Here is an 18,104-nt window from a genome sequence, read left to right on the forward strand (position 1 = left end):
CCCCCCCCCCCCCCCCCCCCGCCCTGCACCAGCCTGCAGGTCCTTCTCTGCCTTGGTGAGACACAATGCCAGGCACAGGGTGGTTGCTCTGCGAGAACTTCATTGAGCAGAGCTGAGGTTGAGGCTTGACCCCTGAATGGCCCAGGTTCCAGTCCTCTCTCCCCACACAGCTGTGCATCCTACAGACAGCCACAAGGCCAATTGGGGCCACCTCAGTCCCCATCCCAGCCCAGAGTGGGTGAGAGTGGGAAGAGAGGCCTTCTCCCCAAGGCTGCTAGAGTAGAGGCAGGATGTGTGAGGACAAAGGACCCTGCTGTACCATTTCCCCAGTCTCTGCCCCAGGAATCCAGTTTAACAGATAAACTTTAATAGACTCAGGTCCATGGAGAACCTCCCTCTGGCTGGAGCCACATACCCAAAATCTGGGTAGGGAGAGAGAGAGAGACCCAGAGGGTTCATCTGGGCTCCCCAGTAATTCAGTAGGATGGAGGAGCTGGGATCAAGAGTGTGTGTGTGTGTGTGTGTGTGTATGTGTGTGTGTATGTGTGTGTGTGTGTATGTGTGTGTGTGTGTATATGTGTGTGTGTATGTATGTTTCTGTGCATCTGTGTGAATGTGTGCATAGCCCCCAGATGTAGCAGACGAAACAATAGAACAGCAGTGGGCAGGCAACCAGGATGTGGAACAGGAAAAGAAGTAGGAAGAAGAAGAGAAGAAGGTAGAAGGGAAGGAAAAGTGGGAGAAAAGGGGAAAGAAGAAAAAAAAGGAGAATGGATGAATGGATTTCTAAGTCATGGTGTATTCATGCAATGGAGTACTATGCAGCAGTGAAAAGGAACACATACAAGAACAAAGACAAATCTTACGAACATAACGCTGAGAAAAAGAAGCAAGATGCAAAAGACCGTTCAGTATGACATACAAGCTCAAAAACAAGCAAGACTAAACTAAGGTGGTCAGAAATGCATAGTCGGGGGACAATAAGGAAATGCAAGGAACTAGTCATCATAAAAGCCAGGACGGAAGGAACCAGTGGGTTATGGTCAAGAAGGGACACACAGTAGGAGCTTCTGAGGAGGGGACTATTTTCAGTATTTTGCTCAAAGTGTGAATTCATGGGTTCATTTTATGACTTTTCATTAAACTATGCATTTATGATTTGTGCAGCTTTCATTATCAAGGCTGAATTTTACAATTTTAACTGATTATGAGAAGTAGAGAAAGAGGAGGAGGAAGAGGGGGAAAGAGCCAGGAGGAGGCGGTTTGGAGGGAGAAGGGCCTCCTGGGACTCTGCTTGGCTGGCACCACAGCAGGGCCCTGCCCCCATCCGGACGCGTTTGTAAAATGGAATAAATATTGACACGGCCAGGATGGTATTCAATTTGTCCTGATCACTGGGCTGCGGTGAGTTCTGACAGGGCGCGGTGTAAAACAGCAGCTCGGGATGTAATTTCTACTGTCAACATGATGTACAGCGCGGCTCTGCCTGCGGGCAGGGCGGGGGCAGGGCAGGGAGACAGGTGCAGGCCAGGGGCACTGGGTGGAGGGTCCCAACAGGTTGCCCCTGGGCAGGCGAGCAGTACTAGCCAAGGAGTCTGCATGTGTACACGGTGTGTGTGTGTGCGTGCAGTGCGTGTGTGTGCATGGTGTGCGTGTGTGTGCACGGTGTGTGTGTGCGCGCAGGGTGTGTGTGTGCACAGTGTGTGTGTGTACGGTGTGTGTGTGTGCATGGTGTGTGTGTGCACATGGTATGTGTGTGTGTGCACGGTGTGTGTGTGCATGGTGTGTGTGTATGGTGTGTGTGTGCACGGTGTGTGTATGGTGTGTGTGTGCACACGGTATGCATGTGTGTGCATGGTGTGTGTGTGCGCGCACACTCATACATGTTCATAATTTGCACAGGAGGTAAGGGCTTAAGGAGGGACGCAGGCCTGGGTTAAGTCACCTCAAGTAGCGTGGGGGAAGGACATGGTTCATGCTGAGAGCCAAATGCAGGCCTGTCCTTTCCAGCAGCCACTGAGCACCTCCTGGCCCATCCTCATTTCCCTCCCACAGCCAGTGCCTGTTTGAATTCCAGATCCTCCACTAACTAGCTGTGTGACCTTGGGCAAGTCCCTCAACCTCTCTGAGCCACTGTTCCTGCTTCTGTAATAGAAATTTTAAAGAGAGCCGGCCGGGCGCGGTGGCTCAAGCCTGTAATCCCAGCACTTTGGGAGGCCGAGACGGGTGGATCACGAGGTCAGGAGATCGAGACCATGCTGGCTAACACGGTGAAACCCCGTCTCTACTAAAAAATACAAAAAACTAGCCGGGCGAGGTGGCGGGTGCCTGTAGTCCCAGCTACTCGGGAGGCTGAGGCAGGAGAATGGCGTAAACCCGGGAGGCGGAGCTTGCAGTGAGCTGAGATCCGGCCACTGCACTCCCGCCTGGGCGACAGAGCGAGACTCCGTCTCAAAAAAAAAAAAAAAAGAAATTTTAAAGAGAGCTATTGTGAGGATTCAATCAGATCATTGATACAAAGTGCTCTGCATGAAACTAAGTGTTACCTCTTATTATTAGCTAATTGGATGGCACCGTGCCTGGCACATAGTAAAAGTGCTATAAATGTTATCTAGCATTACTCTTACTGACTCAGAATCAGTTCAATGTATGCAACTGGCCTCTCTTTCTTCCTTCCCTGTGCCTTTGATCTGCCAAGGTTGTTCCCCAAAGGAACAAAGCTTGGGACACATCCCACTGTGTCCCATTGGCTAGCTTTCTGATGGAGTGAAATGAGATTGTGAAGGGGATAATGATAACTGACTTTATGGGGTTATTGTGAGGAATAAATAAGTTAATGCATATAAAGTGCCAGAACAGTGCCTGGCTCTTAGTAGGTGATCAATAAACGTCAGCTAAAACAAAAATAAAATCCGGGGAGTCACTCTTGATGTCTCTCCCTCCCTCGTCCACTACGTCTGATTCATCACCAACTCTGGTCCATTTTGCTTTTTAAATACTCCAAGTCTGTCACCTTTTCTCCAACCCACGCCGGCCTCCCTGGTCCGGGCCACCACCACCCTCTTCCTCAGGTGCTACCACCACCTTCTCACGAGTCCCCCACTTCCAGCCTTGTACATCCGCGGTTGTTCTTCCAGCAGCAAGCACAGTGACCTCTTTTAAAACACAACCTTGAACACATCTCCTCTGCCAAAAGCTCTTCAGTGCCTTCTGGTTGAGTCAAAATCTCAACTCCTCCAGGCCCGTCTTCAGCTGTTTCCCTAGCCTCTCCCCTCATACTCTGCTTTGCCCGTGGCCTTTCAGTCCCCTAAATATGGCTCTACACATTCTGCCACCTGTGCCTCAGTACATCTCACTCATCTTTTGGGTTTCAGCTAAAAAACCCCTTCTCAGGGAACTGTTCCCTAACTTGCCCCACCCATCCCAAATGAGGTAGTGTCCCCTATAAATGTGGGGGTTCCTTGTACTTTCTCTTTGCAGATCTTAGCACAGTTGGTAATTGTGCATTTATTTGTGAGGTTGTTGGATGAATAAATGTATCTCCCCACACACACACATGCGCGCGCGTGCGCACACACACACACACACAGAGAATGGAAGGCCATGGGGACAGGGACTTTGTGTGACTTTCTAACTGCTGCATCCTTAGCCTGGCACATAGTAGGTGCTCAATAAATATTTGATGAATCCGTAAGTGGAACAAGCATAGAAGAGCAGTCTGAGGGATAGGTGCAGCAGTAACCAGGCAACCCCACCATGTGTTCTTCCATTCATCCATCCATCCACTCATCCCTTCATGGATTCACTCATACATTCAGTAGTGCAAACTCTGAGCACAGCACTGAAGTGTGAGCTGGAGGACAGAGAGCAATAATGAAGCATCCACAGCCAGTGGGCAGAGTGCTGAGGCCAGGACAAAGAAAAGCCTGATTCTGAGACGCAGGCTCAGATAAGTGTGAGCTCTCCAGAGTCGGGGGAGGAGGCTGAGAGATCACATGGAGGAGAGGGCAGTGGGGCTGGGAGCCGAACGTTGAGTCAGAGCTGGACGTGGGACAGCAAGGGAGAGGGGCATTGTTGGCAGAGGTGACAGGAGGAGCAAAGGCCCAGAGGCATGAATGTCATGAACAGCAGGTGGTTCCATCTGCCCAGGGAGAAAAGAGGCAGAGGCAAGATGTAGAGTAGGCAGGTCCCAATCAGGCAGAGCATTGAGTGGGCCATGTGGGTAGTGGGTAAAGGTACAGGCTTTGGAGCTGGCAGATCAGAGTTCAAATCCAGACTCCACAACATAGCAGTTGTGTGACCTTGGGCCCATCACATAAACTCTTTGTGTCTCAGTTTCCTTATCTGAAAAATGGATGCAAATAACAATATCCACCTCAAAAGGCTGTGTGTGGAGTCATTGAGCATGAAAAACCTTTGTTAATCTAAACAGTAATGAATGAACGCTAGGCCTGAGTCTGGGCTTTATCTTAAAGGGGAAAGGGAGCAAGGAAGGTTTGGAACAGGAGAACCATCCAGACTGAGCTGGGCTTCATGAAGACGTGTACGGCAGCGTGTTCGGCATATAGCCTGGGGCAGGGGCAAGACTAGGGGCCTAGGGTCAGCCTTTGCAGATGAGGTGACCGTGTATATGGGGTGCATAAGACCCCAGCTCTGACCATCCCCTCTCCCCTGACCTTCCACCTTTGCCTCCCTGGGTGATGTTCAGCTACCAAGCCCAGAAACTTTGGCATATCCTGCTCCCACTCCAACACCCCCCTGCCACACACACAAATACATTCAGAGATGCAAACACCCTCCGTCCCAACACTACACGTGCATCACTCACAGGCCTCAGAAATAGCCCTTGGGCTCAGCACACTAAGAGCAGACCCCCATTTAGTCTCTTGCTCCACACTTACTGAGCACCTAGTGTGTGTAGGGAGCTGTCCTTGGTGCCGGGATGTGGTGCATGTGCATGCCGCCCCTGCACACGTCAGTGATGCACATGCATGCGTGTGTTCAGCCACACACATGCTCATGTGAATTGCAGGCACGCTGAGGCAGTAACTGTTTGCCTCCTTCATTTGTGGCTCCATCGTGCCTTATACCTTGGGGTAGGAGGCATTGAGAGTGAGCAGAGACAAAGTGGACCTTCCCAGCACCCCTCCATGCCTCAGTAGCTCCTGCATTACACCAGGAGCTATCCTGGCCCAAAAGGAGAGCACTGAGCTGGTAGAAATAATTTTCCCCCAGGGAGAAGATGGCAGCCAAGCACAGAGAGCTCTGGGCTCAGGATCCAGCAGGCACAGTGCCCTTGGGACTCAGTGGGGGCAGACAGGAGCCAGACTGTCAGGCATCGCTCCCACTGGCAGCCCTGGAAGCCAGGCAGGCGTAGAGAGAGGACACATACAAGCCAGGTGTGCTGCGAGGATTGAGTGAGTGAAGGAATGAACAGATGAATGAGCTGCCTCTTCCTGAACTACCCTTTCCCCCAGCCTGAGTCTGGTGCTGGAGCAGGAGGCAACTCCCACACCCTCTGCAACTCTTCACTCTTCTTGACTCAGGCTGCGCTATAAGCCTGATTAGCATAGTTGTTAAATAAATACATGAGTGAATAAATAAATGGCTGAGAGGATGAAGTTCTCTAAACTCTCCTTACCTGGCCAGGATACTTTGTGCATAATAGGGTCCAGTAGTATTTGTCCAGGGACCGGAAATAGTAATAACACTAGTCATTCCGACGACATTCACTAACATTTATTGCCAAACACCACAGATTCCTTCACATGCCTCATCTCGCTTACTCCTTATGTTGGCCCTGGGAGGTAAGTACTATTATCCCCATTTTTCAGATGAGAAAACTGAGACTCAGAGAAATGAAGCAAATTACCAAGGTCACACATAGAGTAAAATAATGGAACTGGAACTCAAACTGTGGTCTGACTTTGGATCTCGTGGTCTTAGGTCCCCTGAATGTTAAGAGATTATCAGGAATTTGGGGGAGGAAGCAGGGGTGCCAAAGCCCCAGGCAGCACCACAAAATCTGTTCTACTTTGTTCTGTCTGGGGGTTGCTCTGTGCAGCCCCTCGTCTTGGTCTTGGCAGAGTGAGAGGACACAAATCCCATGACAAGTAGGATAAGAATACCTTCCCCTGTCCCAGGGGGAAGACAGATGACAAGGGAGAGCCTGGAGCCACCAAGCTGGCAGCCATACAGCCTTGGCAGTGACGATGCCAGGGCATTGAGAAATAAAGAAAGGACATGCTGGCCATCCAGTCAGACTCCGGAAGTACAGGCAGCAGCAGTGATGCCCACAGCTGGCAACTCCCCAGTGACAGGGAAAGTCATATTACCCGACCAGCCTCTGAAGTCTGTCTGGAGCAAGCCTCTCCTGACTCCCTCCCAGGCCCCAGTTCTGTGCTTAGCTCTGCCAGATATGTGTGTGGGAATGGGGGAAGGGATGGAAGAGGAGTAGGAGTGGTCTTTGTCTTTCGGAAGTTTGCCATTGCAGCTGGCAGCAAACCCCAAAGGGAGACACAGCCAGACAGGCCTGAGGCAGTTCAGGGAAAAGAGAAAGAGAGTCTGGAGGAAGTGGAGGCTGGAAGTGGATTCAAGACCCCGGGTGGCTTAATTCAGTAGTTCAAAAACATCTTCAAGGACACAGATTGTTCTGTCTTTTCTTAGTAGGCCTCTTTGGCCTCTTGGTGTGGTTCCCTGCATCATCCAAAAGTGGCTGCTATTGCACCAGCCATCACCTATTTCCACATGCAAAAAACAAAAAGGTCCTCCTTAAGGCATCTCTTTTTTAAGAATAATAAAAATTTCCCAGATGCCCACAGAAGATATACTTTTATATTTCACTGACCAGAATTGTGTCACATAATACTTTCTAAATCAATTGCTGGTGGGGAGAGGGGTCTGGGTCCTGTTGGTTTAGACTAGTCACTATTAACAGAGGAGGGACTGAGCACATGGCTGAGTTGAGGGCGAATATTGAAATGAAAGTGAAACAAGAAAGAAGGATGAGGGATGAATTGGCTGTTTGCAGCCAGCCATGTCTTTTGTATTTCACATAACTCTTTTTTTCTCATTTCATTTTTGTTCTTTTTTCTTTTGATAACTTTGGTACCAATCATTACTCTTTTTATACACCATAAAACCCAGCCAGACTACACTATTCACTGTATCCCATTCATGTCCTAGGTTTCCTCTGCTCATGCTCGTTCTTCTGGTAATTTCCTACTTTATCTCCCTGTGTCCAAATCCTCTTCACCTTTCAAGGATCAGCTCCAATGCCCCCCTCGTCCAGGCAGCCCTCCATGGTTACCCAAGGAGATAGGAGCTGTTCCTCTGAGCCTTCACATCTGTGCATGAGTTTTCTATACTTTCCATTTTCCTGGTTTTATTTTTTGTTGTGGGATTTTTTGTTTGGGTTTAAAAAAATATTGGTCTCTCCTGCTCATCTTCGAGCACGTGCATTTAATTTGCAGAGCACTTAAACGTGGTGTGGCACATAGTAGGTCTTCACTAGATTTTAGTTCACTGATAAATGAGCAACTGCCGGGGATTTCTCTCATTAGAATCTGGTAACTTGGCCACAAACCTGTTAAGGCTCATTTGTGAAACTTGCCAAGGACCCAGCACAGAATCTGGTACCCTATAGTTCAATAAGTGTTCATTGAATGGATAAATGAGAAAATGGTACACGTGAGGTGCACTATAAATGCTGAATGGCTGTTGCCACCCTCTAGATGGTGAGCTCTTTGGGAGAATTATGTCTCTAGGTTTCCATCATCCCAAGAGTACCTAACGGTCTGTCTGTCTCACTAGGGAATGTTCTGTAAGAGTTTGTGGAATGAATGAATTAAGGAATGGATGTCTCTACCGTAGGCTGTGACTGCCTTGAGAGCAGGGATCACGTCTGGCCTATTTCCAGGGCTGAAAAGAGTCAAGTACACATAGTATGGCTGTAATGTGTATAGAAATGCTTCATCACTATTGGTAAATAGACACTGTCCCAAACCCCCTGAAGACCACCTCACCCTGTCATTCTAGCCCCTACCACAGGGATCTCCTGGACCTCCCCTCTCCTTGGCTCTTGGGACTCTGCAGTCGGGGTGGTTGATGTCTATGCTGCCTCAAGTTGTTAATATTTCTCGCATCGTGCCTGCCTCGTCTGTGTGTCCCCCAGAGTGACAGGACCCAGAGCACAACAGGTACTCGGTGACTGCCAGAGACTGGAGCTGTGGGACTCTCCCCGAGGCTGTTGGGGAGCTGGGAGAGAGGGAGCACACCCAGGGTTGGGGCTGCTCTCCTCTTCCCATACCCGCTAGAGGAACCCAGCCCAAGGCAGGAGCAGTGAGGATCTGCCAAGTCACGGGAGCCTGGGCAAGGACAGAGACTCACCTGTCTGGCTGGGCCCTGTGGCAGGAGAGATGGGAAGAGTACAGGAGGGGATGCAGGGAGAAGGGGGCTCTTCTGGCCCTCCCCACACAGCTGAAGCTGCCCTGGTTGCATTATGTGTATGCTGATTTGTGTCCTGAGCCTCTGTCTTGAGCCGTCTCTATTGGGATGAGGTTGGGGGGCGGGGGCAGGCAAATGAACCTTCACAAATCCCAAGAGGGGCCATCGCCCACCCACACATGTCCCCACCTTCCCTCCTCCCGGTTCTCTTGAACCTGTTCCAGTCAAGCGTGTGCACCCACCACTCCACCAAATTGCTGCCAGCAAGGTCACTAATGACCTCTGCCCCACTAACTCCAATGGTTAAGTCAAAGTCCACATCTGACCTGTCAGTAGGATCACATGATTTATCATCCAAACTGGGGGACATTGTTAACAGTTATGCCGTGGAGCTGTCCCAGGCACAGTTGGACAGACGCTCACCCTGCAATGGCAGCATTAGGCACAGTTCACCACTCCCTCCCTATAGCACTTTCTTCTGTTGGCTCCCAGGATGTCTCCCTTTTCCTCCCCTTCTCTCTGTCAGTCTCTTGCTGTTTCCTCCTCATCTCCTGGATCACTATAGCCGTGGTCCCCCAGCATTTAGTCCCCAGATCTCTTCTCCATCAACAGTCACTCCCTGGTGCTCTCACCCAGTCTCAACTTTACATGCCACTCAAATTCCCAAATTGCTACCTGCAGCAGGACCTCACCCTGAACTCCTGGCCATAGGCACAGAAGCCTGCTCTGCATCTCTGCTTTATGTCTAACAGAGATTTGGGGTGTAACCTGTCCAAAAACTGATTGTAACACATCAAGGTCAGTTCCTGACCACCTCCCAAATCTGCTCTTCCTGCCATCTTCAACTCTGAATGAAAGGAAACACCATCATTGCCTCTACCCAGGCTGAGGGCATGGTCACACTCAGTTGCTGTCTTCCCATGAACCCCATTTCTGACCCGTCAACATATTCTGTGGCCCAGCATCTCCACTGCTCCCCCTTGATCAAAGCCCCCAACTAGTCCTCTGCCGGATTATTGAAATATTCCCATAGGCCCCTCCCAACCCCAGCACCTGCCTATCCTAACGCAATAGCCAGCCAGCGTGATTTGTTTTTTCTTGAGACAAGGCCTCACTGTCACCCAGCCTGGCGTGATCATGTCTCACAGCAGCCTTGACTTCCCCAGGCTCAGGTGATCCTTCCACCTCAGACTCTTGAGTAGCTGGGACTACAGGCACATGCCAGCACACCCAGCTAATCTTTCTTTTTTTTTTTTTTTTTTTAGAGACAGGGTTTTGCCATGTTGCCCAGGCTGGTCTCGAACTTCTGGGCTCAAATGATCCAGCTGCCTCAGCCTCCCAAAGTGCTAGGATTATAGGTATGAGTCAGCATGCCTGGACTTTTTTTTTTTTTCTTTTTTCTTCTAGAGACAGGGTCTCACTCTGTCGCCCAGGCTGGAGTGTTAGTGGTGTGATCACAGCTCACGGCAGCCTTGAATTCCTGGGCTCAAGCAATATTTCTGCCTCAGTCTCCCAAGTAGCTGGGACTATAGGCACATGCCACCATTCCTGGCTAATATTTTTAATAGTTTTTTGTAGAGACAGGATCTTGATATGTTGCCCAGGCTGCTCTTGAACCCCTGGCCCCAAGGAATCTTCCTGCCTCAGCCTCCCAAAGCGCTGAGATTACAGGCATGAACCACTGCACCCAGCCCAGAATGATCTTTTAAAACGTAAGTCAGATCATGTCACTCCTCTGCTCAAACCCTCTTAGGGGTCTCATCTCACTCACAGTAAAAACCCAAGGGAGCCTGTAGGCTCTGACCACACCTCCACCCTCTCTGACCTCGTCGGCTGCTGCTTCCCCTGCACTCCACTTCAGCAACACTGGACCCCCTCATGTTCCTCCTTCCCACTAGACACGTGCTACTGACCTCAGGGTCTTTGCACTTGCTTTTGCCTCAGCTTGAAACCCTCTTCTCCCAGTTTTGTGCACAACCCCTCTGCCCCTCACTTCAGATCTCTGTTTAAATCTCATCTTAATGACAAGGCCTTCCCTGGCTAGCCTGCATAAATGATCATTTGTAATAATGATGATAGATGGATAAACAGCAAACCCACCATCCCCAGAACTTCCTGCCCTTTACTCTGCTTTGCTTTCTCCACTGCACTTGCCATTGTCTGACACGTTATTTGTTTATTGTCCGTGTCCCCACCTGGCAAAGACTGTACCTGTTTCTTTTTGCTGTGCCTAGAACAACACAGAGTGGAAACTCATAAATATTTGTGAAATGAAGGAATATACATCAAATCCTCATGCACACTCAGTCACATAAGTGACTGCAGACACATGTTCGCATGCACATAGAAGCCATAGGCATATATGTAGACCCTTGGGCAGACGGACAGATTATAGGAGGTGAGGCTGAAGTGTGGACAGGGCAGAGCCAAAATTAATTGAGCCAGGCCTGGGCTCAGTTTTTAATTTCATTTGGGATTAAACAGCTCTGTGCAGTAGGCTGAGACCTGAGGACCAGGGAAGGCCATCAACATGCCCCAGGTCTCATGGGAGGGGTTCCCAGGAGAGCTGAATGCGGCTGCAGGACTCCACAGCTGCCTCCCTGGACCGATTTTGAATGCCAGGACAGGGTCCTGTAGTCACCATCCATTCAGGAAAAGCAGCTGGAGCAAGAAAAGGAGGAAAGGAGGAAGGGAGGGAGGAGGCCGACATGTCTGTGGCAGCCCTAGCAGGGCTGTGCAGAGCAGTGAAGAGTTGGCAGGCTGCCAGGGCACCTAGCCAAGATGCCTGAGGGAGGACCTGTAGGCTGAGGTATGAAGGGCCAGGAGCGGGAGGGAGAGGTGAGGATGGGAGGGCCAGGGCTCCACCCTCAAACAATAGTGCAGACTGCCCTCACGAGTGGGGGCAGCCTTGCCCTGCCAGTTGTGACTCCGACACTGGGTTTCAGTCACCTAGAGGTGCATTTTTTCCCATTCCCCAGAGATGCCTTATGCCTGGGGAGTCCAAGTGCCAGGTTTGAGGCACCGCTTTGTCACGAAGTAGGCTTGATAGAGTCCTCCTGGACTCTACTTTCCCCCTCTCTAAAGTGGGGATCTTGGCCAGGCACGGTGGCTCACACCTGTAATCCCAGCACTTTGGGAGGCCGAGGTGGGTGGATCACCTGAGGTCAGGAGTTCAAGAACAGCCTGTGAAACCCCATCTCTACTAAAAATTTAAAAATTAGCCAGGTGTGGTGGCATGTACCCTGTAATCTCAGCTACTTGGGAGGCTGAGGCAGGAGAATTGCTTGAGCCAGGGAGGCAGAGGTTACAGTGAGCCGAAATCATGCCACTGCACTCCAGCCTGGGTGACAGAAAGAAATTCTGTCTCAAAAATAAATAAATAAAATTTTTAAAATATATAAAGTGGGGATCTGACTCCAGGCCTTTGCCTTGGACAGCCCTTCTACCAAGAGTGCCTTCTCCTCCCCAACACCCCAAATTCCACATGTCCAGATGCGTCCTGCACTTTAGCTGCAAATGCCATCTCAGCTCGTTCCACCCTCTGGACCTTTGCACAGGCTGTTCCCTCTGTGTGGAACTATTTTGTGCACAGCTCCTTCTCATCCTTCCAGACTTGGCCCAATGCCACCTCCTCTGAGAGGCCCTCCTTCCCTGATATCGTATCTTTAACAACGCACTCACTCCATTCCTTCCATCATTCTCTCTCCACTTCCTCCTTCTTTACTTTTCTTCTCAATGTTTACCACTCCCTGAAATTATACTGTAGATTAATTCCTCTATTATCTGTGTCCCCCACCAGAAGGTCAGTTCACGAAGGCCAGGACTTCTTTTTTTTTTTTTTTTTTTTTTTTTGAGATGGAGTTTCACTTTGTCGCCCAAGCTAGAGGGCAGTGGCGCGGTCTCGGCTCACTACAACCTCCACCTCCCAGGTTCAAGTGATTTTCCTGTCTGAGCCTCCCGAGTAGCTGGGATTACAGATGCCCACCGCCATGCCTGGCTAATTTTTGTATTTTCAGTAGAGATGGGGTTTCACCATGCTGACCTGGCTGGTCTCGAACTCCTGACCTAAAGTGATCCACCCGCCTCGGCCTCCCAACATGCTGGGATTACAGGCTCAAGCCACCACTCTCGGCCAGTACTTCATTTTTTTATTGTTATGTCCCCAGTGCCCAGTACATGGACTGGTATTAGAGAAGTGCTGGTAAATATATGTGGAAAGAGTGAAGGAATAACCAGAAGAAATGCATCTCTTTGCTGATAGATCGCTGAATAACTGATTGCATCTTGCTGTCTTAAACAGAAAACGATTGTGAACTTATGTTCAGTAAATGAATGAGTGAAAAGATAAAACACTGTTCTGTCTCCCTGCTTGTAGCAGACCCTCATGTTTGGTGACTGAATGAATCTCAGAGCCTCCCATCCTTGTAAAAGATGTTAGAAACAAAGAAATAAAGGAAAGGAGGGAAGGAGAGCAACAGCTGGGTGCCTGCAAACACTGGCAGATTTCCCCGTGACATGCCGCTCCATCGACCTCCACAGCCCTCTCTAGAAGTGGCAGCAACCTCCCTCCAAATTCTCTCTCCCTTCAGCCTCTCCCCTCCTCTGCATCCCTACAGGGCTGTGATGGGCCCTGGAGCTGCTTGTTGGAGTTGGGGGAAGAGTTCCCATGGTGCACCCAGGGAAGCCTTACGCTCCAGGAAATGAAGACTTCGGAGCGGCACCTCCTTCTCACCCACAACTCCACCCTCATTACGACCAGCCCAGGTCATAATGCGGGGAATCAAAGCCAGATCCCTGGAGGCAGCAGCACAGAGCAGGGCTTGCAGAGCAGAGCTGTCAGGGTTGGGGAGCCTTGTGCCCAGGTCCATAGAAGTCATTCTACACCCAGGCAGGGTATGTTCACAGCAGGATCATGGGTCCTCCTGACCCCAGGAGGCCTGGGTCTTGGGGGCTCTTGAAGATGTCTTCTAGAAGCACCTGGGGTGGGGATTCTGGGGCTAAGTAGGGCTGGAGACATTGTCAGCCAGGTCAGGGGCGCCACCTACTAGGGTCTCTGCTTGTGTGGGCATGAAGGCTGAGCTGGGGAGGGGCTGTGAGAAAGGCGCAGGAGGTTGGGAGAGCAGGGGCGTGTGATGCCAGGTGAAAGGAGAGGCTGCGGTGTGCGGGAGAGGGCGCCTACTAGACTATGGGCTCCAAGAAGAGGGGACCACTGTGAGTTCAGGCTGTGCCTATAGGGAAAGAGGGAACAGCATGTTCCAGACCCCTCCCTCCATTCCTACCTATGGAGTGTGGACATTTTCCCACTGTCATAGCCCAGAACTACAGTTTAACCCCCTCACTATCACCCTCACTTTCCAGCAATGACTCCCCACCCTGAAACTCCTTCCATAAAGATTTTCTGGAGCAGATTCTAGAAAAAAAGCACTGGGGAATTAGGCATCTGCAAAAGAGGCATAAAACAACTTTCAGAGTTGTGATTCCCATGAGTTAAAGGGATGGGCATTGCCCACTGTGATGCTGGGTTAAAGAAGGTGGTCTGCATTTCTTCCTCACTAGAGTTAGGCCACTTCCTTTGTTCTCAGGAAGATCTGGCTAGGGCCAGGTCAGCCCCCGACCCTGACCCCGCTACACACCATCTGCCCAAACACACACCCCTGTTCACAATCTAACTCCCCAAACTGGCCAGACCACTCAGCCATCATGCACGCTCCTCTGCCTGAAATGCCCACCCTTTTCTTCCCATCTGCTCAGACGCCACCTCCTCCAAGAAGTAGCCCTGATTGTCTCCCACCTACCTTCCCTTTCCAAACACCCGAGCTCAGTCCCTTCCCTGAGCCCCACAGGTCTCAGGTTGTCCACACACAGACACTTTTATAGCCCTGATCACACAAATGCCACCTGGCATTTAGGTTGTTATAAGAAGGGTTTCACCTTCCACCCCACTCAACTGTGAGCTTATTTACCTTGCCCCTGGCAACCGGCCTAACCTGGCACGAAGTTGAAACTTGGTGGAACTGAGCTGTGGCACTGAGCTGAACTGGACTCAGGGGAAGGACAAGTGGGGATTGAGCCCCTCACCTCCATGCACTCCTCTCTGTGCCTGAAATTCCTCCATTAAGCAGCATCGCTGTCCCCTGTAAACACCCACATTAAGCCATTATTCATCATTATGGCTTGAGTAGGCGTTAGTCCCTCAGATCCTTTCCTGCTGAAAGCAGGATCTGATGGAGAGAGGGGAGGAGAGATGGATGGATCTGGGGACGGCAGGCTGGCCCAGGAGTGGGGAGGAAAGGTGTCTCTCGGACTGTGGGAAAGAAATGTTTTCTGGGGGAATGTGGAGGCACCAGAGGCAACCTCAGAGGGGTTGTGACCCTGCCTGGAGTCACTGGGGGTGTCTCCAAGCCAGGCCCTCTGGGACTCATGTGCTCTATCCCTAGAAGCTGGTGCGGGGGTAGGAGCACATCAGAGGGCCTTCCCTTGGTGCTTGTTTCAGATGGAATGACCTGTCTGCCGCGACGGATAGGAAGGCAGGCGTATTGGGTAGTGGGCTGGGTGCTGGACTTCTGTGCACCGAGGAGGCCTGGGTCTTGGGGGCTCTTGAAGATGTCTTCTAGAAGCACCTGGGGTGGGGGATTCTGGGGCTAAGTAGGGCTGGAGACATTGTCAGCCAGGTCAGGGGCGCCACCTACTAGGGTCTCTGCTTGTGTGGGCATGAAGGCTGAGCTGGGGAGGGGCTGTGAGAAAGGCGCAGGAGGTTGGGAGAGCAGGGGCGTGTGATGCCAGGTGAAAGGAGAGGCTGCGGTGTGCGGGAGAGGGCGCCTACTAGACTATGGGCTCCAAGAAGAGGGGACCACTGTGAGTCGCTATGGTGCCTGTCCCACCCTGCACAGTACCAGGCATACAGAAGGTGTTTAGTTAGTACCTACAAGAGGAAAGATAGACTCAACTTGCCCAGCCCCCCTACACAGAAGCCCCATCTGATGATTTCTTGTTTCTCTTGCAGGCTCCTGATGGAAGGGGAAGGCCCCTAATCCTGGCGGGATCCACCTGCCTCAACCCGCATCCTCTCTGCGCAGGAACCATGGCGCTTCCCCGACTCTGGAGCTGTCCAGGCGCTGCCTGGTGATCCGCACGCGACGCGGCGAGGGGGGCGCGGGCGGAGACCCCGGGGCTGTCCATGCCCCGGATGCGGCCGCGCCCCCTCCCCTCCAGCCGGGCACCCCCGAGGCTGGGCGGCGTTCAGGGCCGCGGGCCTGTCCGCGTGCCCCGTCGGGGTCGACATCCCGGCGGCCGCGCTGAGGCCACCATGTGACACGGCGCCGCATCGTTGTGCGACCGAGCACCGGCGCCCTGGTGCCTCCCGTCCATGCTCCTGGGCCCCGGCCCCGCGCAGGCCAAGCATGAGGCCGAGGCCCGAAGGTAGGGGGCTCCGGGCGGGAGCCGCGTTGTCCCCCGCGCTACTGCTGCTGCTGCTGCTGCTGCTGCTGCCGCCGCCGCCGCAGACGCTGCTGGGGCGCCTGTGGGCAGCGGGCACGCCCGCGCCGTCAGCGCCTGGAGCTCGGCAGGAGGGCGCGCTGGGAGCCGGCCGCGTCAAACGCGGCTGGGTGTGGAACCAGTTCTTCGTGGTGGAGGAGTACACGGGCACGGAGCCCCTGTACGTGGGCAAGGTAAAGTGGGGCCCCACTCCAACTCCAGATCCCAGGACCCTGAGGACACCCACTGGTAGATACAAGAAACCCTAGTTCACCTTTCCTTTTAAATCCACGTTTCATGTGCCTCCTTCTGCTCCCTGGCCAAAGACTGATAAGGGAGTCCACAGCCCCACTCCCACTCTGCCCCATGGCCTCCTCTCCTCCCCCTCATTTTAGAGAGAGCCCAGCAGGCAATCCCATCCCATCCTGTAGCTAGATGCTTGCGGGATTTAGGAACGAGTTTGCAAATCTGGTCCTCTCACACACATACTCTAGCCACTCTGCTTAAAATTCTTCAGCAGCTCCCGATGCACTTGGGGTCTAGCCCAAATTCTATCCATTGACTAGAAAGATCTGGCTCCTCCTCCAGCCTCATCTCCTGCCACACTCTCTGAGTTTCAGCCTCACTGCCCTTCTGTTGCGCTTCTGAAAGTCAGTCAATGCCCCATGCACACTCCTGCCACTGCCCCTTTGCCTAAGTTGTTTCTCCCGCTGAACTGCTCTTTCCTGCTCCTTCCAATGATGACCTGACACTCACACTACACCTCCAATGCCACTTTCTCAGAGAAACCCTTCCTGCCCACACCAGACTAGGACAGATCTGCTGTCACATCCCCATTGAGGTCCCAGCATCTTTCCTTCATAACACTTTAATTATGCATGTGTTTATTTGATTGTACAATTAATGTGTCTTTCCTATTAGACCATGTTTGTTTTGCTGGCCATGAAATCCCCAGTGCCTAGCACAGACATTGCTTGCAAATGGTTCATTAAGTGAATAAATGAATGAATGAATGAAACTACTTTCTCAAACTCTCTGAGTAAATGCTAGTAAATCTGGCTGAAGATCTGTGCCACAAGAGTATAAGGAGCTGAGAAGGACTTTTATTCATCCATTCCATTCCTGAGCCCCTTGTGGGGCCCGGGTGTGATGCTGGGGAGAAAAGGCGAGTGAGATCCAGCCTCTGCCAGTTTGGGGATCCCCAGAGTGGCAGAGGCACCCTGGTGCATAAAAAGCTTCATGAGTCAGCACTGGGCACTGAGTAGTCAATCATTAAATAGTATATTTTGTCTGGCTTCATGGAGGAGAAAACACCTGAACTGGGTTTTGACGTAGGTGTAGGAGTTCATCAGGCTGGTGGGAAAGAGGACGTAACCTATGCAAAGACTTGGAGGCCTGAAAATAGCTGGTTTGCTCAGAGCCTTGTCAGCAGTTGAGGTGTTGAAGTGGAGGGTGATTGTAGGGCATGAAAGTGGGGTGGTGCCCCGGGACAGTATCTGGCCTTTGTTAAGGCCAATTAGCTTTCCAGGAAGTCTTGGTCAGCAATGTGGGTGGGTAAAGACAACTCCAGAGCTTCCTGTGTGCTTAAATGAGTCTGAGAACTAGGAGGCAGTTCTGAGGCTCAGAGATCAGGATCCTTGACAAGGAGAGAAGGAAAGTCTAGATGTAAACCTTTGGGTTTGCCTTGCAGGAAGCTCATATTTTCTCTGGTCTAGACACAGTAATCCCTGGCCCAAAGCTACTTTCCCTTCCATACATGTGGCTGAATGAATGAATGAATGATTCCCACGAATTAAGCTGAGCAAGGATTTGACAGACAGAGCTCAGATAGGTTCAAGGCCTTGCTCAAGATCATCCAGCAACCTAGTGGCAGAGCTTAGGACTCCTGACTCCCGGTCAGGTGTGGGAGATGGTGGCGCTGGTAGAATGGGGTGAGGGCTGGGGATGGAGTGACCAAGGCTGCTATATGATAGGTAGTAGCCAAAGGTGAAATCGCTAAGAATGAAGGCTTTGGAGGCAGACAAACCTGAGTTTGAGGCCTGGTTCTGCCAACCCCTTCACTGTGTGACCTTGAACAAGTTCTTTTGCCGCCCCAACACTCAGTCTCTTCATCTGTAAAAATAGGGGCTCAGAGAGCCGGCTTCCTAAGGTTGTTGAAGATTTTTTTTTTTTTTTTTTTTTTTTTT

At 51.5% G+C, this 18,104-nt stretch overlaps 1 protein-coding gene across 1 annotated transcript in view; it reads left to right on the plus strand.

The window, feature by feature from the left end:
• Positions 1 to 18,104, plus strand: part of CDH22 (cadherin 22) — a 140,422-nt gene that overhangs the window by 43,233 nt on the left and 79,085 nt on the right. Inside the window, exon 2 of the mRNA XM_017877905.1 lies at positions 15,449 to 16,112. Coding sequence (XP_017733394.1) covers positions 15,846 to 16,112 — 267 coding nt within the window. The 5' untranslated portion in view covers positions 15,449 to 15,845. The remainder of the gene's footprint in view (positions 1 to 15,448; positions 16,113 to 18,104) is intronic.

This window comes from Rhinopithecus bieti, unplaced genomic scaffold, assembly GCF_001698545.2.
Source record: "Rhinopithecus bieti isolate Rb0 unplaced genomic scaffold, ASM169854v2 scaffold_10347, whole genome shotgun sequence".
NCBI lineage: Eukaryota > Metazoa > Chordata > Mammalia > Primates > Cercopithecidae > Rhinopithecus > Rhinopithecus bieti.